Below are 18,815 nucleotides of genomic sequence, written 5' to 3' on the forward strand. Positions count from 1 at the left end.
AAAATATACATTTTTAATTAAATGGTTAAACTCGAGAACTGATTAACTGTAAACTAATCGATATTTTTGATTGCCCAATCAAATGGCGGAATCTTTTCGTCAGTAGGAAGCACACTATATATGTATATATATTCTGTTTCCTTCTATGCTTATGACAAAATAGTGTTTTATGTATATTATTGTTGCAAAGTGCGCTATTAGTACATGTAAATGAATTTTTTTGTGTTTAGAGAATTAATTCAAAGTTACAAACAAGTAGAAATATCAATGCAGTACAACCTCTTAATAGAGTAGAAAAAAGTAGTAATGGAGAATATGGCAGGAAATGAGGTTAGTTTTGTTTTCGTATACATTTGATGAAATATTATATGTTTGTATTAGACAGAGCTACTATAGAATTGATTTAGATCTTCTCTAAAAGTTTATGGTATATGTTTATCGTTTAATTGTATATGGGATATGTTATATATGAATCTTTTTTAATTCAGACCCAACAAATGGCTCATCAAATACCATCCCTGATGAATATAATCCCGAATAATAACCATGGAGTGCCAGGAATAGACCCTCCAAAAACATTACCAAGCTTGCTAAGTCTAAAAGTAAGTCCACCAAGTGAATTACAAAATCAAAATACATCAGACGATAGCGGTCGGGATACAGACAGTGATTCTATGAAATTACCAGCAGCGATAGAGCAGGCTTTAGCTTTTAAAACAGAGAGAGCTAAACAAGTTGGAGCGGATCCAAATGACATAGTTTCCATAGGAAAGTTGTCTAATCACGAAACCATAGGAGACGATGTATCCCACTTGGATGATGTTATACTAGAACCTGAAATGACAACAGAAAAAATGGATTTGAAAGCAAATAAGACTAAAAAGAAGAAAAAGAAAAAGAGAAAGAAGCACGGCGTAGGAAAAGAGACAGAGAATAAGAAAGATAATGCAGAAAATGCAAAACCAAAAGATGATTTACCAGAAATTGAATATATCCAAGAAATCCCTAGCGTTAATGATTTAGAGCCAATGTATCGTCAATTTGCCAGAATCTTCGAGGCATTCAAGCTGACCGAACCTGAACCTAAATCTACAGAGGCTGAGAAAGGGGAGCCAATAGGACAGTATCCGCCGGTAACAACATTACAAACAACGGGAACAATACCTAGCAAAGTACCACCGTTGGATGATTTTGATGACGATGCAAATCAACAGCAGCAACAACAGGGAACTGGGGAAAACGGTGCTCCACGTCTTTCCAAAAGGAAACTAAAAAGGCTAACGCGTTTAAGCGTTGCCGAATTAAAGCAGCTGGTAGGACGACCTGATGTTGTGGAGATGCACGATGTTACTGCTAGAGATCCGAAGCTCCTCGTCCAATTAAAGGCGCATCGTAATACAGTACCTGTACCGAGACACTGGTGTTTCAAACGGAAATATTTACAGGGGAAACGTGGAATAGAAAAGCCACCTTTTGATTTACCAGATTTCATAAAACGCACAGGTATCACAGAGATGAGGGCGAGCCTTCAAGAGCGAGACGATACGCGCACGTTAAAAGCTAAGATGCGGGAAAGGGCGAGGCCCAAGCTTGGTAAAATAGATATCGACTATCAGAAATTGCACGATGCGTTCTTCAAATGGCAAACGAAACCTCGTATGACGATCCATGGTGATTTGTATTACGAGGGTAAGGAATTTGAAACCCGATTAAAAGAGAAAAAGCCCGGAGAATTGTCCGATGAACTGCGTACTGCACTTGGCATGCCTGTAGGACCGAATTGCCATAAGGTGCCACCTCCGTGGTTGATCGCTATGCAACGTTATGGACCTCCGCCGAGTTACCCCAATTTAAAGATACCTGGTTTGAATGCACCGATCCCGGAAGGATGTGCATTCGGTTATCATGCCGGTGGTTGGGGTAAACCTCCTGTGGATGAGACAGGAAGACCTTTATACGGAGATGTGTTTGGTATATCACGTACTCCAGGCGGAGACAATATGGACGAAGAGATTGATAGAGGCATGTGGGGTGAACCTGAATCGGAGTCTTCTGGGGATGAAGACGAGGACGAGGATGCGGACGAAGGTGGAGAAGGCGAGGGAGAAGGAAAGGACGGTGATGGAGATGCGAGTGGCTTAGTTACACCTGGCGCAGAGGGCTTGATAACGCCTAGTGGAATAACATCGATTCCCGCTGGATTGGAAACTCCAGAAACAATAGAATTGCGGAAGAAAAAGATCGAAAGTGAAATGGAAGGAGGTGATACTCCCGCTTTGTACACAGTTCTGCAAGAGAGACGAACAGAAGGTCTTGGAGCGAGCATGATGGGCAGTACGCATGTATATGATATGACTGGGGCAGCCGGAGGTCAAGCGCCACCCTCTGTAATTGCTGCACGACGTGGCGTGAGTGGTACGACGTCAGATGGTAGGACGGAGAAAGATGGGGCTGTTGAATTAGCGTTAGATCCAAGCGAATTAGACTTAGACTCCGAGGCGATGGCATCGCGATACGAGGAAACGATGAGATCGCGGCAGGCTCATTTAAGAAGGGAAGACTTGTCGGATATGCTTCAGGATCATGTGCAACGACAAAAAGTAAGTACACTTTAATAAATTAATGAATAAATTCCACATATAATTTGACCAGTTAATTAACAAATATATATTCAACTAATTTCGTCTATCTTTTCAGAGTAAACGCAAACGACAACAAAGTCAAGATTCAAAAGCCTCTAAAAAATATAAAGAATTCAAATTTTAAGTTTGACAAATTTATTAACAGACTGCATTATAAAAATAAGAATCACACTTATTTGAAAAATATGAAGATTATGTTATGAAATCAATGTTGCGAATTGAACACTTCTCACATAATTGATGATTACTAATGAAACATTGTAGTATTTCAATTTCCCAATTTGCAAGTGTACTTTGAATTTTATATTTTATTTCCTAGTATACGGAATTTTCGAACCGAACACATTACAAATTCATTAGTTTTTCAGAGGAAAATAAGAATGTACCAATTTTTAATTACATTCAATAAAAAATGATTATATTTACTTCATCATTTTATTAAGAAAAAAAAAATATTCATTTTTCATTTATACATTCCATATTTTTTATACAATATATTTTTTCTTTAAATTGATATAAAGTTTAAGTTTATTTGGAAAAAATGTTACGAGAGGGTATGAAAGGTAATGTAATAATACTATAAGGCATGGAAGAGAAATTGCAATTGTGAATCTGCTTATAGCACTGCCAATATCTAGCCAACTTCCTTGAGGTGTAACGCAATACATAAGTGGTAATGATAAACAGTCTCCCAGTAGAAGCACTCCCAAGAAAATATTTGATGATCCAAGCGTATGACTAGTACATCCAATTAGAATTAAAGGTATGCTAATTTTTAGAAGTATTAGCAGAAACATTGTAAATGGTGAGAAGACCGTTACAAAGTGACGGGTCCAAGATGGATCGAACGAGCTAATGGTTGCCATGTTTCCAGTTCCAAAAAAACATAGCAATGTATATAACATCTATAATAAATTATTCAGGATTTCGATGGTAATTATTTTTTGTAATTCGAATTGAGTTTATATATCGTATTTTAACAAAGGATACAAAGATCGCTGCTTTAAGCAATTCTTCCATTGTCAGGGGTTTTACGGTGCTCTGATCGTTCTGAACAGAGAATACATTAAATTGTTGCCAACAAGACAAGTGTAACGCAAGAATTATGAAAAAGAAAGGTTCGTAAGATGCTGATAATAGAACCAGTGGACAAAAAAAGCTCAGAACGATTCCTTGCATTCTTTTCCTCAGTTGCACAGAATATGTAAAAATATATAATGGCGTCATCAATAAAATTATCCACGATACCCAATTTCGACCATCTATAAATTCTAAATAGATTAGTCCTGTGATTACAAGTCGAAAAATTTCGATTGCTTTTCTGCATTTTGATTGCATTCTTAATGTCACCACTACAATTACAGTGCATACGCTAAGAAGTCTAAAAATTAATATTTTAATTAATATTAACTGAAAGATATTGTGATTTAATATCAATTTGAACTTACACAATATAAACCCGAGGATATGGTTCTACAACAGGTAGTAACGGGAAAACAGCTAGAGATAATGCTGTCCAACAAAACACATTCAGAGAATTTTTCAGTACTATTTTTTGAGTAAAAATAGTGCACAATATTCCAATACTTAGAGCCCATCTATATGTTAGTCCAATGAACATTGTTACCAGTAAAAAAATTGTTCCTCCTATAATTGTCAAATAGTATTTATTACTATGTATTTTTAATTTCATAGAGTACATAATTGTGCTTCGAACAGCTAGCCAAGAGGATATCACAGCTAAGATTGCATACCAAGGTAATCTCCAATTACTACAACCTGAAACTATTTCACGTCAAATTAAAAAGATTTTAAAAAGTGTAGTATTTTTTATGTATAGAAGTAATCACGAATCGTACCTTTATGCATAATAAATATCGTAGCTACTAAAATTATAAATACGCTATCTGTTATTAATAAAATGAAAGAATTGGCTAGAGGCCGCTTAGTTGCTCTTATTTTGAAAAATAATAGTACTATCCAACCTATCCACATTACAGATAGATATGATAGAAATCTTGTTCTTTGGTACTGTCGAAAATATATTAACGAGTTTTTTGCTAGTTTAATAGTATCAACTATTTCATTTAATTTGTCATTATTTAAATCTTTGGTTTCAAGATATTTATCGAAAATAGAGATTTTATTATTCAATTCCATCTCTCTCCAATCCATATTTCCAGTATCTTCACAATTCATTTTATGGTTTGCTTTCACTTGATGCGTTAACTGTTTTAAATTATTTAATAATGCATGGTTTATGTATTTAAAATTTGTTGCATTTAAATACTGCCACGGTAAAACACCCTGAAAAATTGTGCATGTAGATATTTGAAAGATTAAAAAAATAATACAATCAATGTTATATTTGTACTCACTTCATTATTGATAGGAATTGGTGCACCAATTAATGACGAAATTAGCGGTGTAATATCAACTTGCTCTACATTTTGACGAAAGTTAAATGCGCTAATTCCCTTGCCCCAAACAATCAATGGCGTTTCTGTTTCATCTGTAGAACCACTTCCATGAGATCCCCAATCGGTCATTCCATGATCAGCTGTGAAAATGTATGCGGTACCATTATCTCCAAAAAAATTTTCTGTCATTTGCACAACTTCTTCTATTTTTCGATCAACATAATTCATGTTATCAATATATTGTCTGCATTCAAATGTAATTTAAAACTAATGAAATTACAATTCAATTAAACACATTACTCGATATTCATATGCAGAATAATAAATTGAAAAACTTTTAATACCTGGAATAAGGTTTTGCTGTGTGTCCTGTGGTATCACATCCAAGGAGATGAAGAAATAAAATAACACGTTCAGTATTTTTGACCTTATGAGCTTCTTCTCTGAGCCAATCTATATATTTGTCAAACACCCAAGAATCCAAACGCCAAATTTGACCGTGCATTATATCAAAATTTTGCCATTCAGGTGGATAGCTGTCACCGTAAACGTTACCTTTTGCATCTATTTTTAAATGTTACGATTCACTTTTTTTACATACAAATTTTTCTTAGCTATTTTTTCATTATTTAGTAATACCTTTTGTGAATATAGGTATAATATCAGGGCTTCCCCAGGCCCAAGAAAACTGACTTTGATTAAAAATAGAGTCAAAATCAACAGGATTTTCTTTCCATCCCTTAAATATAGCACTGGGATCTTCATATAATCCTGCACAAATTGCAACGATACCTGGTCTGGATTCTGTTGGCATTCTTGTGTGAGATACACCCCATGCACCTTTATTTGTCATCACATATCTACAAAGAAAATTGTATTACACATACGTAATAAATCTTGTTTAAAAGAAATATAATTTCTACAAAACAAGTATGAATTACTTAAGATATTTTGGTGGTGCTTCGATAAACGTTCTAAATCTTAAACCATCTGCTACAAACAGGACTAATCTCTTTGCAGGTGCATCCTTTAAAATTGGTACATTGGGCAATTCTTGGATAATAGGTGAATGAAAGTTAACATCAAGTACACCCCACAAGAATATTACATGTACTATCAGACCCCATGTTACGAACAAATAATTGTTACCAATTATATTAAACTTTCCATTATACATATTTATTACTTTAATAAAATTATATTCTTCAATATTTACTTAACCTAAAAATACATAAAAGCTTAAACAATACAACTCAGAATAGAAAATTAATATTGGCCTTTTAATTATTTACCGTATTACTCAACATTGTATGTAAATTATTATTTAAATTCAGATATCTCCGTAATTAGCATCGAAAATGACCAAAAAATGGTATAAAGTAATTTTATTTATATATTGAGATAAATTCAATTAGGGGCGATAAATAAAAGTTTCAAAGAAGAGAAAAATCATTCCAGCGTATTGACGCTTTATTTTAATAAAATTAATCGTTCATAATATTATATTTTTGAACATTTTGGAACATAGTGACGATAGAGTGGTGTCAATATCGTATGGTTATTTTTCGTCGAAAAGATTCAGCGTGCGAACGCAGTAAGATTAAATTGTAGATGAATGTGTGTACCTGATACTTTAGAAAGTGCACGAAACACTAATTTTAGATGCTAATACATTAGCATTTATAACTAAAAATCGTTTATAAAACTACATGAAAATCTACTTATCGGCATTTAACCTATAAATGATAAGGGAGAACATGTATGGTGTAACTTCGGAATAATCGAAACTCTCTATATGTATCACGTCAGTATGGCCGTCTGCTACACTCTGAAGTAATTTCAGAGGTGAGGTAACGATTTTGAATATTATGTGAACGAAATTCATATTTTCTACGATGTCATCACGATGTTACTTTATATTATGTTTTTTAGTATTTAATAGACGTAAATGTATATAATATATAACGGTGACAATCAAATTTATTTATTAAAAAATCGTCTGAAAATATCTTTACAAAGTGTTCTCAAGCATATTTTAGTGCTTATCCAGACGTATGATTTTTAGGTTTTAACTATATATACGTGTAACTGCAAAGTGTGATAATCTCACATTTTATTGTATAAAAGTGGAAAAAACGAATTAATAAAAAATGGTAGTAGGTGTTTTTCCAGCTCTCAAATTGGGAGTTCTGTTTGTTAAACAAATCAGTAAACCTTTAGCAAAGTTTCTTGTTAATCAAGCGAAAAACCACCCGGTTTTTAGGACATACTTTATCATACCACCGGCACAATGTAAGTAAAAATAAATTTTCTTCACTGAGAATATCCATCTGATATCATTTCATTTGATTGTGATGTAATCATTTTTTACGATTTCTTTAATAGTAACTACAGAATGATCATTTCATAACTGTTTAATGATATTTTACACTTTTATGATTTATACAGTTTATCATTGGGCAGAAGTAAAAGCTAAGATGTACGTAATGAATCTTGGTAAGCCCACAAAAGTTGCAAAGTTAAACGAAACTATGGCCATAGAATTAGGAGCCAATCTGATGGGCGAGGTTATCATTTTTAGCGTTGCTGGTGGTTGTTTAATATTGGAATACAATCGTCAGGCAGCAAAAGAAGCAAAGAAGGAGGAAGCCAGACTTCAGCAGATACAACAATTTACAAACGAAATTGAAAATTTAAATCTAGTCACGTCTCGTCAAGAGAATGAAATTAAATATTTACACGAAGCTGTACAGGAATTAGCAAAACATACGAAGCATAAGTTAAGTGCAAAGCCGGTAGTAAAGGAAATAAGTGAACAGGTGCAACCTGGTGTTGACAAAAATCAAAACACAAATGTAAATTCAGAGAATGAAAATTCATCGATAATTGAACGTGCTATAGTTTATTATAAAAATAGCGTAAAAACGGACAAAATCAGTTAGTTTTATTAATCATTATGATAGTGTAGGCATAACATTGATAATATTAAAAAACAACAAATGCATTCACACTATTATAGTGTACATAAAAATTACTTCTCACAATATATACAGATCTTTGTATATAATCAGTCACATACAACACTTTGTACATCAGTGTACCATACAATATTGAGAATATTCAGTATTTTCTATTTATATTCATAAGTGTATAGTTTCGTATTCTTTTTTTTCTACCACAGACAATACCCAAAAGTACATAATATATAATTTTAGATAATAAATGCTTATATTTGCAACAGGTTCTTAAATTGTATTATTTAAAACAGTGAAACAATGAATTTACTTGAATTCAATTCAGGCATATTATATAAAAAGTATAATAATATTGATTGCAAATGAAAAAACTGAAACATTATTTAGCAAATACATTTATGTATTCTCTAATTATTTATAAAAAGTAAATTGATTTATCAATTTAAATGCACTCCTTCTTTCAACATTTTCTGTAATGTGTGAATTCTTGCCTCCAAATTTTCAAAATCAAGTTCTATAAAATAGAAATTTTGAAGCTTTTGATATACAAATTTCACGTTTAATTAAGTATATTTGATACTAACTTGAATTCTTTGTTCTATTGTTATATACTCTCGTATTTAGAGAATGTAATTGTTGTGTTCTAAGAGATTCCAACGAACTGCCTGTATTTATTAAGATAAAATATTCACATATAGAAAGAAAATTTGATATCAATAAGACTTTGATTACGTAATGCTTATGTGCACCTGATGACAAGCTAGAAGTTTTATTACGGCTGGAAGTCGAAGAAGATCGACTTTTGTTTCGCCTACGTGTAGAAGGTGTACGATTACGTTTGAACACTGGACTACCGCCTCCAGGTTTCCTACTAGCAAACGAAGTGAGCTGTTGTACTTTTAATGACAAAGCTGTGTTCTCAGCTTTAAGCTTTTGAATTTGTGTGCGAAATGATGCGCGTTCTTTGGTAATATTATTCTCTAATAACTTAATTGATCCCAGTAAGTGCTTTAAACCTCCGCCTGAACAATAAAGTGTACTTAATCTCTCATAAATCAACATTTTAAGTAAGAGTATTTATTTCTCTATAAATATATCTATAAATATTCCTATAGCTACCTTTGTTTTTAAGCATGTGATTTTCATGTATTAATCTTTGATTTGCAACTGTAAGTTGCTCGATACGTTTTTGCAGTTCTTTATTTACTCCTGTGGATTGTAATTTTTCAACTTCTGCCTGTAATTTTCTAATAGTAGCTTGTAATATTATTGGATTGGGTAAACCGCAATATTCCAAAGGCAATGGATAATGGATTCTTAGAAAAATTATTGGATATTTTTAATTATTGGATTATTGGAATATTTAAAATCGTATACTTCTTATAAATTTTTATAGATATTCAGAATACACTTACCTATCGAATTCTACCGTATATGTTAATATAAGATATCGACGATTAGTCGTTCCGTTACCCAAACTCGAGTACGAATTACGTTCAAATTTACGCGCCCTTAATAACTCTAGATCTTCAAACGTGAGCAGGTCCAAAGTAATAGATTCACTAGTCTGTAATCATATTCTATTTATTTCATTCGATTTTTCATCGAAATCGAGATAAAATACAAATGTTACTTTTAACAATCCAGACTGCAGCATAGCCACAAATACATCGAAATGTTTGTAATTCCCAGTTTTCTGCGTCAAATTTTCGATATCTTAAAATCAAAGAGTGATATTTAACAATATAAGATAATTAACAGTCGCGGACAAGAACGATTCCGATAAAAACTAGAAGTGTGAATAAAAATTTCGAACTTCTTAACATAACCTTTCTATAGCTCGCGGGAAGAAAATTAAGGAACAAACATGCAGCATCGTAAGAGGATTGCCAATTCTCAGCGGTATGTTTATCGGTGATAACAAGCTCCAAATTACGTTTACATCCCTTGAAAGCGACAACCTTGATCTTTACGATATACTCCTTGCCACTTTTAAACGTGTAAGTTGTCACTAGAGACGGAGCAGCTTCGTTCATACTTAGCGGCGAACATCAATGCGATAAATGAAACCGCGTTCACGTGAGAAATTCTCGAACAAATCTGCGGATTATGATTCTTTTCAGACACTGATCGGTGATACGATTAATCGACGAGTTCGTTTTAATTTTACATCGACCACTAGGCGAGTGGTACGTGTTCGATATATTAAGCACGCAGTAATCGTCGCGAAGTAGCAGCGCGGTTGAAATTACATTTGATGCGTAACTGTCAGTGCCGTGGTGATATGATATCGAAGTTGTAAGAATGAGCCTGATCTCTGCGCAAATTAAATAGCTCGAAGTCGCGAACATGTGGTCCTTTTTCTCGAGAGACCCAGCCAAAGATTTCCCGTACGAGATCGGCGAGCCGATTTCTGGCTTGGACGACAAAAGCATCTGGACGTTGCACAGGGCTAAGAAAAAGGTACCATAACCCAACGTGGTTACGTTTTTCAAGACAAATAAAACGATTTTCGTGTTTAGCTATTAATTTTGAGTAATTTCAACCTTTCAAAGTTTCATCTTTACTGTCAAACTAATTGTTCGCAGGGTTCAACAGGAGGTGAAGATGTATCGGTGTTCGTCTTTGAATGTAAGAATGGCAATGAACATCTTCTGGACATAGCTCGTTCGGCTGTGAAAAGATTGAAAACGCTAAGACATCCAAGCATACTCGCGTATCTTGATAGTCTAGAGGTATAAACAATGCATATATTGTTATGTATGTATCATTGTATGAGTTGCTGACGTTTCTTGTAATTTCAGACCGATAAAGTGATTTACTTGGCGACAGAACGCGTGGAACCTTTGTACAGTCGATTGGCAAAGAAGTCTGATAATGACGAAGATTCTAAAAAAGAATTGTACTTTTCTTGGGGAATATTCCAAATTACCGTATGTATGAGAATGATAATGTGTATAATCGTAATATATCGTTTGACCAAATGTATATGTATTAAAATGTGTATGTTTTAATAGAGAGCATTGAATTTTTTAAATAATGATGGTAATTTACGACATAACAATGTTAATTTATGGAGTGTGTTTGTTAATGAAGAAAGTGGAGAATGGAAACTTGGTGGAGTTGAATACATGACAGCTGTGGACTTTGTTTATAGTACATTACCGGCAACGTATCAAGTATATTATCCACCTGATATTAAGGAAAATGTAAAGCCAGCAACCAAATGGTAAAAAGACTTATACTAAGATTGAATAAATTTTGTATGTCCATAGCTAATTATCACTTAAAATTTCTATCATCTTTACTAAATTACACATAAGAAAGGAATAATTTAATTATTTTTGTTCATATAGCTACAACTTATTTAACGTATAAAACATTGACAAATTAAATTTCTTGTTTGGTAAACAATATAGAAGTTAGTCATCTTACTCTTAACAAAGTTAAACTACAATACTAGCTTTCCTATATGTAAACGTTTAGGTTTATTGTTAAACACTAAGAAACTGATGAATAAATAAAAAACAGCTCAGTTGACATGTGGGGACTTGGATGCCTAATCTGGGAAACTTATAACGGACCATTAAGCTCAAGTTCGCAACTTAAAGTTACTGATAAAGTATGTTCGTTAGTAAGATGAATATTTATCTTTAAATTGAAACCGATAAGTACGTTTCGTTTTAGATTCCGAAGCAACTGCAAGTGATATATCGAGAATTGACTAGCGGCAATGCAGACGGAAGACCAAATCCTGCCGATATCATAGCGCGATGTCGTAGTAATGGAGGATTTTTTAAAAATGAACTTGTAGATGCACTTTTATTCCTAGAGGAAATCCAAATGAAAGAAAGAGGGGAGAAAGGTCGATTTTTCTCTCAACTTGCAAGTCAGTTAGAATCATTTCCTGAGGGCGTCGGTAGATATAAGATTTTGCCACAATTATTGGCTGCCTTTGAGTTTGGCGACGCTGGAAGTGCAGTATTACCCCCCTTGTTACAACTTGGCTGCCAACTGCCCGATGCTGAATATCAACGAAGAGTTGTACCGTGCGTTGTGAAATTGTTTGCATCAAACGATAGAGGGACAAGATTACGTTTGTTGCAACAACTAGATCGATTTGTCAATCATTTGCAACCAGCAACAGTTAATGAAGCTATCTTCCCACAGGTGATTACAAATATTAACTTTTATTTATTACAAAAAATAAAAGATTAAGTTATTATTACATTATTAATCGCAGGTAGCCAAAGGTTTTCTGGACACAAACGCTGCGATCAGGGAACAAACAATAAAATCCGTTGTACATTTAGCACCAAAATTAGATTACAATAATCTTAATGTGGAAACATTAAGGTATTTTGCTAAACTTCAGTCAAAAGATGAACATGGTGGCATACGTACTAATACTACAGTTTGTTTAGGAAAAATTGCTCAGCATCTTCATCCTCAGATTAGACAAAAGGTAATTCCACTTAAAAAAAAATTTATATCTATAAAATTGAAAGACGTATTTATTAAGGTATCTATTTAAGTGGAACACATGTAATAATTTAAAGAATCATAAGCAATAACGTTGTCGTAGGTATTAATTGGAGCATTTATTCGAGGTACACGTGATCCGTTTCCACCGGCTAGAGCAGCAAGTATTCTAGCATTAGCTGCGACGCAGCAATACTTTTTGCTGCAGGAAGTTGCGAATCGTATTTTACCAGCTTTATGCCCTCTGACTACGGACGTGGATAAAGGAGTAAGGGATAACGCGTTTCGAACTATTCGTGGATTTTTATCAAAACTTGAGCGAGTATCGGAAGATCCTGGATTACGTGAATCTATGGGTACCTATATAAAAATTTTAGAATTTCATACAAGAGAGTAACCAGCTTAATCAACAACTAAAACTTAATCTGATATTATTTCAGAGGCAGATGTAAATACAGCTACGCCTAGTCTTAGTAACGCAGCAGCAACGTGGGCTGGGTGGGCAGTAACAGCCGTTACTGCTAAATTTTATCGTAGCCAGTCAGATACACCAAAATCATCAAATCCTCATAATGCATCTAGAATTTTACTAAACAAACCCGCCTCTTTAGGTACGGGCATTCTTTTCATTTCTATTACTATTCTATTTTTTATAATAATTATTATTAAATGGAAATTACAGAGCAAGCCAGCAGTTCACAAAGTAGTGCCAGTACAACTGCCACGACAAGTAGCGCTACAAGTATAACGTCATTGGACCACGATCATGAACATGATCTGCAGAACGCTACTAATGCGAATTCAGATTGCGACTGGGACTGGGATGCTGATAATTGGGGCGATATGGAACAACAACCTTCTACTGCTTCAGGACATGGAACAAATAATGTTTCGCCATCTCCTCATTCTCCTAAACCTAATGATCAATGGACAAGTCTTGAAGAGGAACCGGTTTGCATTATATTTATAATTTTTAATTCAAATACGCTACACAATGAAATTAAAGTATCGCTAAATTTCAATCGAAAAATCGCCAATTTTTTAAAACGTAATTTTATAAAGAAAGAAAGATCATATATCAGTTTATCTGGACACATTTCAAAGAATGAAGCTTCTACTTTCACAGCTTTCGATACTCTTGCAATATCTGAATGCTATTAAAATGAAGTAAAAGGTTTAACGCTATTTTTTTTAGGAAGAAGAAGCAGCACAGACTGCAGAGGATAAGAACGAATCTTCTGAGATAGGTTGGGAAGATTCAGAATTTCAACCACTGGAAGATTTTCAACCATTGGAACAATCAGGTATGTTTTTATTATTATGATTATTAAATTGATGTAAATATTAATTGGACTGGTTGCAATGATTTTTGTTCATAAGGAAATGTCGAAAGTACCAGTACAGTTAGCGGAAATAATAAATTAGAAGAAGCCAGAAGAAAACGTGAGGAACGCAAATTAGCAAGGCAAAGACAAATGGAAGCGAAGAGAGCGGTAAAATTACGAAATAATGTTGCTGCTAAGAAACTTTAATTTAAATACTATAATTTAATAATTGCATTCATGTATTTAACAAAAAAAAGAATTAAAAAATGACGAATGCGAAATAAGTATTCTACTTATTCTATTAATGGCTAATTGATATTTGTTGAAAATCGATTTTGAATTGTTTTTCTAACATTGTTTATTATATTATTATATATTTTTATAAAATATTATATATGTATTCAGCAAAATATAATTACATATTATTACATTTTCAGCCTGCACAAACCCACATATAATTTCATTTCTTAATTCACATTAAGTCAAATCTGGTTACTAAAAAAAAGTGTTAATATATACAAAAACTATGTTTGTCCTCAAACAAACAATAACAGAGATGTTTGTTTAAAATTGAGATGTACAAACATTTGAATCAAATTTTTTTTGTATCACCTTTAAGTACTCTTTCTTTTTCTCTCTTTATCAAATACTCTTTTATCATAAATGAGATTGCTCTGCAGTGGTTTCGATGGGAAATCGTATATTGAGAAAATTGGCATTGGTAGGCTCACGTTTAAATCCTAAACTCTCGTAGAATGGTATAAGACGATCTTTACAGTCCAGTGACAACTTATAACATCGTAGGTAACGTGATAATTGCAATATAATTTTAACTATTAACTTTCCTAGGTGTTTACCACGATATTCGTTATTAACTACCACATCTTCTAAACGTCCTCTCTGTAACAATTTTATTTATTATTTCATTAAAAAAAAATAACATTAGAAAAGATATAAAAAAGAAAAAACCAAAGAACATACCAGTGCACAATTGTGAATGAACTTTTGCTCTACGACTAACGTTGAAGTAGCTATTATTTTCCCAGTGTTTATATCTTCTATCACAACGATATAATAGCTACCAGTACTTCTCATCATATGAAATCTGTCTACACATTTCAAAATAGAATGTCAAGCTTTTCATCTATTATTAAATCTCTTATATCACATATTATAATATAAATGAATGTCTTACTTAAAAATTGTTCCCTACTGATATTCCCAACTTCGCTCAGTTGAGTCAAGAGCTGAAGGAAACCTGCGCATCATAAATAATTACAGAATAAAATTTCTAATATCGATAATGTGGATAATATAAAGTTGATAATGATAAATTATTTGCATTATGGTCTTACCTCTGTCGTAATCGCCGGATTGTAAAGGTCTAATTAATAAACCCTCAATAGGTGACACGGACAATCGTTCCAACACACTTGGATTAAATAATTCGGTTTCTGTGTCTCCAACACATTTCTCCTAACAACAAATGAAGAAGGTTAACTTAGTTCTAATAAGGTATTATATATAAAAATTAATTCGAGAAAAATATGAAGAAACGATGAATGTCTTAAATTCGGTAACATATTGTTTTTTATCAGACGAGTAAATTATTTTCAACTGCGTGTTATTTCGTTACCGAACTCGACTGTTTGGATATAGAAAGTGAATTTTTAGAAGGAGATAACCATATATACAACCTTCGTAGAATTCATGGCGAGTAGACGCACGGTTTCAAATATATTGTTAACAATCACGTTTGATCTTCCGCGCTCGTTCGGGATGGAAACCTTTATGGATATTTTGATTGATCCTATAACAGCATAAGGTGTCACCTCCACGTAACTACATCCAGATTCTTGTATTTTTTTACATTTTATATCAAGGATTAAATCGGATTAATGTGATAAGTTAAAAATCCGTTTTATTTATGATCCTAGTATGTCGTACATTAAAAACGGTACTAGATATTAGTAAAACGAATCGTACAATTTATCAAAATAAAAAAGAGTCTATATGTACGTATGTTTTATTTATAAAAACGATGAAAGATTTTCTTTTTTTTTTTAGTACATATTTCCATTACCTTCAGTAAATGTATTAGTTATTTATTGATGAAAATTATCTAGACAACATAGCAAATCAAATACCACTTCAAAAAGCACCAGCGTATTACTTAATGCCACAAGGGTATCACTTGGATCACCTGCCAATGATCTTCATTTATGAATTTTGTATATCTCAATAGTTTCGTTGTAATTTATTATATATTTTACTAGTTTCATTATAAGTTCTTGTATATTTCAGTAATTCCATTGCAATTTATTGTATATTTCAGTAGTTTTATTGTAATTTACTTTATATTTCCCGCTTTGGAGGTAAGAGAGAAAAAGATATATACGAAAGCTATAGGAAAGAGTGAGACAGATGCTGAGGAGTCTACTTTGGAACCCGTGGCGCCATCTCTGTGAAAAGTGCTCAAACTGGTCGCTCAGCATTATCGACAGCGAAGTGAACTACTGAAACGCTACCGCCATCTCTCAGAGAAACCCTGAAACTAGTCGAGCATTAGTTTCAATACTCTCCGCAGAGATGGCGCTAGTGTTTCAGTAGTTCACTTCGCTGTCGATAACGCTGAGCGACCAGTTTGAGCACTTTTCACAGAGATGGCGCCACGGGTTCTAGAATAGAGTCACCATCAACTGTCTCACTCTCTCTTATAGCATCTTTCTCTCTCTTATCTCTGGTTACCACTAGTTAAGTTGTCGGGGTATTAATCTAATTTATAAACTATAATATAATTATAATCTAATTTATAAACTACTTTGGAAACTAATTTTTTTTTTAACTTTTGTGTGAAATATCGTACGATTACGTTCTTTACGTACATAATTTTAATTTACATAGACTGTTAATAAAAAATAAAAGTCATATGCTTGTATTGAATATGTAGCATTTACTTTATATCTTATTTTATTATCCCTTTATTTGTTAACCACCGTTTCTCGAAGATTTCGGAAATGTTTTCAGATGAAGACTAGAGCAGAGCAAAATATTTTGGTTTTTTTTTATAGTTGTGCAGATTTTTTAATAATTTATTAAACGTGCAATCGTTTTTATAAATCTGTTCAATTCTCGACCTATAGAATTGCAATACTTGGACTACAATCGTTTTCACTCTCGCTATCTGCAACTCGATATTTTTCGATATCTCTAAATGATAGTCTGGTTATATAATGTCGGTCTACGGCTTTCGCAAATGTCTAATGTATAACGGAGTCTCATCTCTTTGCTAGAGGTTCATAGTATATAACAGAAGGTAAGTAATTTATTATTTTATCCAGTTTTCTTTTATTACTATTACTAAACGTTCAACAGTAGATTGTTTTCAATATAACTTGCAATAGATAGAATAAAAAATTTATACAGTGAATGCAATTTATTATTCATATATTTTTTTACAATATATTATAAGAAAAATTCCACTTTTTTTTTGCATCATCTCCATTTATGATGTAATTACAATCAAACAGTCTACGCGAAGAACAATAAGAATTGTACGAATTATAAAATTATATACCTATTACGTTTGTTCATTTAACCTATCATGGAACAACGTTGCGTTAATATAATAGTTGAATTCTTTTCGTAACAATTAATTCAACTCTGTTAACGTGGTATTGATTCTTGATACGTCAAGTATCATGTTTTATGTATACTTTTATTATTTTTTTTTAAACTAAAGTAGAAAGTACTCACTGTTTTATTATGCGAAACAAGAATTATTGAGTGTAGATTGAAGCGACTATCGTTATTTTGAAAGCTAAAGATTTTACTTATTCTTCCATAGAAAGATGCTGTTTCTTTAAACATTTACAATATATATGATATAGACAAGAATTAATTGCATATTATTTTCAGCCATGTCTGGAATACCTATGAAATATCCATATACACTTTCTGCAAAAATAACTAGATTTCCATTTGAACATTTTTACTTCAAAGCTAAACGTGGTTGGTTACTCAGGTATTGGACTGTAAGCGCCATACTCTGTTTACCTTTGTGGTACAAGATACAGCAATTGTGTAAGTACAATGCTTTAGAAAAACTCTCTAAATTTATTTAATAATTATGTGTATACGTAGGGTGGGCACATAAAACGTGATATGCTGTTTTATTCGTAATAATTGCAAAGATTGAAATCAATTTGTGTTTAAATTAAATGATCTGAGTGGGTCAATTATTTGAGGTGTAACAAATTTAAGAAAGCAATTGAGGAAGCCTCGTTATAAAAATATGCTTGGCTATAATTATTTAACATTGCAGACTATTAAAAAAAGTAATTGCAATAATATATTATTTAATAATAGTTATCCAGATAAAGAAGGAATGAATGTCCCCCACCTCTGTAAATAATTAGTTCGAAAACATGTTGTATCCTAAATATATTAGTTTCATTTGCATCATTTAATTGAAATAAAAATTCTGATTGATATCTGCTAGTAGCTCTAGAAAAAGCAGCTTATCATACTTTATGTGTCTTATCCTGTGTGTATATATATATAAATAATACTTAAATATACTATTTTTTTTTTCATTTTTGTTTCAGCTTATAATCCAGAGAATGTAAAGAAGTGGGAGGAAATCCGTAGAAAGCAATTTTCTGGAGAGATGCATCATTGAGTTACACCTGAAACATTGTAGTATGATGTGAAAGAAAAATATATATATATATACATTAGACAAATATATATGATACAGGTATTCCTCGCACAGCACAGGAATTATGTTCTGAAAGAATGCAGTCTTATGTGAAACAAAGGACTAATATAAAACACAGGATTAGGTTTCAAAAGTTTAAAAGATATAGTATTATTCCATAACTAAGAAAAATGTATTTATTAAAACAATTAAATATTGTATGTTAATATGATGTAAATTTTCTTTTTTATCATATATCACTATTATAAAGT

General features: G+C 32.6%; 6 protein-coding genes across 8 annotated transcripts; 4 read left to right on the plus strand and 2 right to left on the minus strand.

The window, feature by feature from the left end:
* The first annotated feature begins 120 nt into the window (after window positions 1-120).
* Window positions 121-3,067, plus strand: Sf3b2 (splicing factor 3B subunit 2). Its single transcript, XM_076895156.1, has 3 exons — window positions 121-330; window positions 489-2,600; window positions 2,698-3,067. Exons 1-3 carry the CDS (start codon window positions 307-309, stop codon window positions 2,764-2,766), a joined length of 2,205 nt encoding a protein of 734 aa, XP_076751271.1. The 5' UTR covers window positions 121-306; the 3' UTR covers window positions 2,767-3,067.
* On the minus strand, window positions 3,066-10,098 carry LOC143425495 (GPI ethanolamine phosphate transferase 1-like). The gene is made up of 16 exons (XM_076898385.1): window positions 9,905-10,098; window positions 9,671-9,753; window positions 9,453-9,604; window positions 9,157-9,353; window positions 8,787-9,059; window positions 8,622-8,702; window positions 8,490-8,551; window positions 8,348-8,408; window positions 6,004-6,277; window positions 5,702-5,922; window positions 5,407-5,626; window positions 5,021-5,306; window positions 4,502-4,949; window positions 4,091-4,427; window positions 3,633-4,023; window positions 3,066-3,547 (listed from the first exon to the last, which is right to left on the minus strand). The coding sequence occupies exons 1-16, from the start codon at window positions 10,071-10,073 to the stop codon at window positions 3,128-3,130; spliced, it is 3,675 nt and encodes a 1,224-aa protein (XP_076754500.1). The 5' UTR covers window positions 10,074-10,098; the 3' UTR covers window positions 3,066-3,127.
* On the plus strand, window positions 6,827-8,093 carry LOC143423725 (optic atrophy 3 protein homolog). 2 transcript variants are annotated; one of them, XM_076895249.1, is made up of 3 exons: window positions 6,827-6,907; window positions 7,128-7,354; window positions 7,511-8,093. In XM_076895249.1, the coding sequence occupies exons 2-3, from the start codon at window positions 7,213-7,215 to the stop codon at window positions 8,002-8,004; spliced, it is 636 nt and encodes a 211-aa protein (XP_076751364.1). In that variant the 5' UTR covers window positions 6,827-6,907; window positions 7,128-7,212; the 3' UTR covers window positions 8,005-8,093. The 2 variants fall into 2 exon arrangements, with proteins under 2 accessions (XP_076751364.1, XP_076751371.1); XM_076895256.1 differs by having other exon boundaries at window positions 6,861-6,912.
* Window positions 10,099-10,328: 230 nt separating the features above from the next.
* On the plus strand, window positions 10,329-14,274 carry Yata (N-terminal kinase-like protein yata). The gene is made up of 12 exons (XM_076892637.1): window positions 10,329-10,500; window positions 10,626-10,772; window positions 10,842-10,970; window positions 11,055-11,266; window positions 11,569-11,659; window positions 11,725-12,207; window positions 12,281-12,502; window positions 12,623-12,875; window positions 12,960-13,130; window positions 13,202-13,470; window positions 13,715-13,823; window positions 13,900-14,274. Exons 1-12 carry the CDS (start codon window positions 10,387-10,389, stop codon window positions 14,049-14,051), a joined length of 2,352 nt encoding a protein of 783 aa, XP_076748752.1. The 5' UTR covers window positions 10,329-10,386; the 3' UTR covers window positions 14,052-14,274.
* A 17-nt stretch (window positions 14,275-14,291) lies between these two features.
* Window positions 14,292-15,782, minus strand: Gnpnat (glucosamine 6-phosphate N-acetyltransferase). The gene is made up of 5 exons (XM_076892649.1): window positions 15,542-15,782; window positions 15,200-15,320; window positions 15,040-15,102; window positions 14,826-14,953; window positions 14,292-14,744 (listed from the first exon to the last, which is right to left on the minus strand). The coding sequence occupies exons 1-5, from the start codon at window positions 15,554-15,556 to the stop codon at window positions 14,502-14,504; spliced, it is 570 nt and encodes a 189-aa protein (XP_076748764.1). The 5' UTR covers window positions 15,557-15,782; the 3' UTR covers window positions 14,292-14,501.
* A 1,302-nt stretch (window positions 15,783-17,084) lies between these two features.
* Window positions 17,085-18,577, plus strand: Roh (reduction of Rh1). Of its 2 annotated transcripts, XM_076895447.1 has the most exons (3): window positions 17,085-17,160; window positions 17,763-17,927; window positions 18,452-18,577. In XM_076895447.1, exons 2-3 carry the CDS (start codon window positions 17,765-17,767, stop codon window positions 18,523-18,525), a joined length of 237 nt encoding a protein of 78 aa, XP_076751562.1. In that variant the 5' UTR covers window positions 17,085-17,160; window positions 17,763-17,764; the 3' UTR covers window positions 18,526-18,577. The 2 variants fall into 2 exon arrangements, with proteins under 2 accessions (XP_076751562.1, XP_076751554.1); XM_076895439.1 differs by lacking the exon at window positions 17,085-17,160 and having other exon boundaries at window positions 17,726-17,927.
* Window positions 18,578-18,815: the final 238 nt, after the last annotated feature.

The sequence above is a fragment of the Xylocopa sonorina genome, chromosome 1 (assembly GCF_050948175.1).
Source record: "Xylocopa sonorina isolate GNS202 chromosome 1, iyXylSono1_principal, whole genome shotgun sequence".
NCBI lineage: Eukaryota > Metazoa > Arthropoda > Insecta > Hymenoptera > Apidae > Xylocopa > Xylocopa sonorina.

What these genes read in the sequence shown, in the direction of transcription:
- Gnpnat (XM_076892649.1), bottom strand. An exon ending in ATCCGGCGATTACGACAGAG is followed by an intron (nt 15,103 to 15,199) that starts GTAAGACCATAA and finishes TATGATGCGCAG; the next exon opens with GTTTCCTTCAGCTCTTGACT. An exon ending in TCATTCACAATTGTGCACTG is followed by an intron (nt 14,745 to 14,825) that starts GTATGTTCTTTG and finishes AAATTGTTACAG; the next exon opens with AGAGGACGTTTAGAAGATGT.
- Sf3b2 (XM_076895156.1), top strand. Translation starts at nt 307, where the DNA reads ATGGAGAATATGGCAGGAAATGAG. An exon ending in AGAATATGGCAGGAAATGAG is followed by an intron (nt 331 to 488) that starts GTTAGTTTTGTT and finishes TTTTTAATTCAG; the next exon opens with ACCCAACAAATGGCTCATCA. An exon ending in ATCATGTGCAACGACAAAAA is followed by an intron (nt 2,601 to 2,697) that starts GTAAGTACACTT and finishes CTATCTTTTCAG; the next exon opens with AGTAAACGCAAACGACAACA.
- LOC143423725 (XM_076895249.1), top strand. Translation starts at nt 7,213, where the DNA reads ATGGTAGTAGGTGTTTTTCCAGCTCTCAAATTGGGAGTTCTGTTTGTT. An exon ending in TATCATACCACCGGCACAAT is followed by an intron (nt 7,355 to 7,510) that starts GTAAGTAAAAAT and finishes TGATTTATACAG; the next exon opens with TTTATCATTGGGCAGAAGTA.
- LOC143425495 (XM_076898385.1), bottom strand. Translation starts at nt 10,073, where the DNA reads ATGAACGAAGCTGCTCCGTCTCTAGTGACAACTTACACGTTTAAAAGT. An exon ending in TATACGGTAGAATTCGATAG is followed by an intron (nt 9,354 to 9,452) that starts GTAAGTGTATTC and finishes AATTTTTCTAAG; the next exon opens with AATCCATTATCCATTGCCTT. An exon ending in GCACCACCAAAATATCTTAA is followed by an intron (nt 5,923 to 6,003) that starts GTAATTCATACT and finishes TTTTCTTTGTAG; the next exon opens with ATATGTGATGACAAATAAAG.
- Yata (XM_076892637.1), top strand. Translation starts at nt 10,387, where the DNA reads ATGTGGTCCTTTTTCTCGAGAGACCCAGCCAAAGATTTCCCGTACGAG. An exon ending in GGGGAATATTCCAAATTACC is followed by an intron (nt 10,971 to 11,054) that starts GTATGTATGAGA and finishes ATGTTTTAATAG; the next exon opens with AGAGCATTGAATTTTTTAAA. An exon ending in AACTTAAAGTTACTGATAAA is followed by an intron (nt 11,660 to 11,724) that starts GTATGTTCGTTA and finishes GTTTCGTTTTAG; the next exon opens with ATTCCGAAGCAACTGCAAGT.
- Roh (XM_076895447.1), top strand. Translation starts at nt 17,765, where the DNA reads ATGTCTGGAATACCTATGAAATATCCATATACACTTTCTGCAAAAATA. An exon ending in GTACAAGATACAGCAATTGT is followed by an intron (nt 17,928 to 18,451) that starts GTAAGTACAATG and finishes TTTTTGTTTCAG; the next exon opens with CTTATAATCCAGAGAATGTA.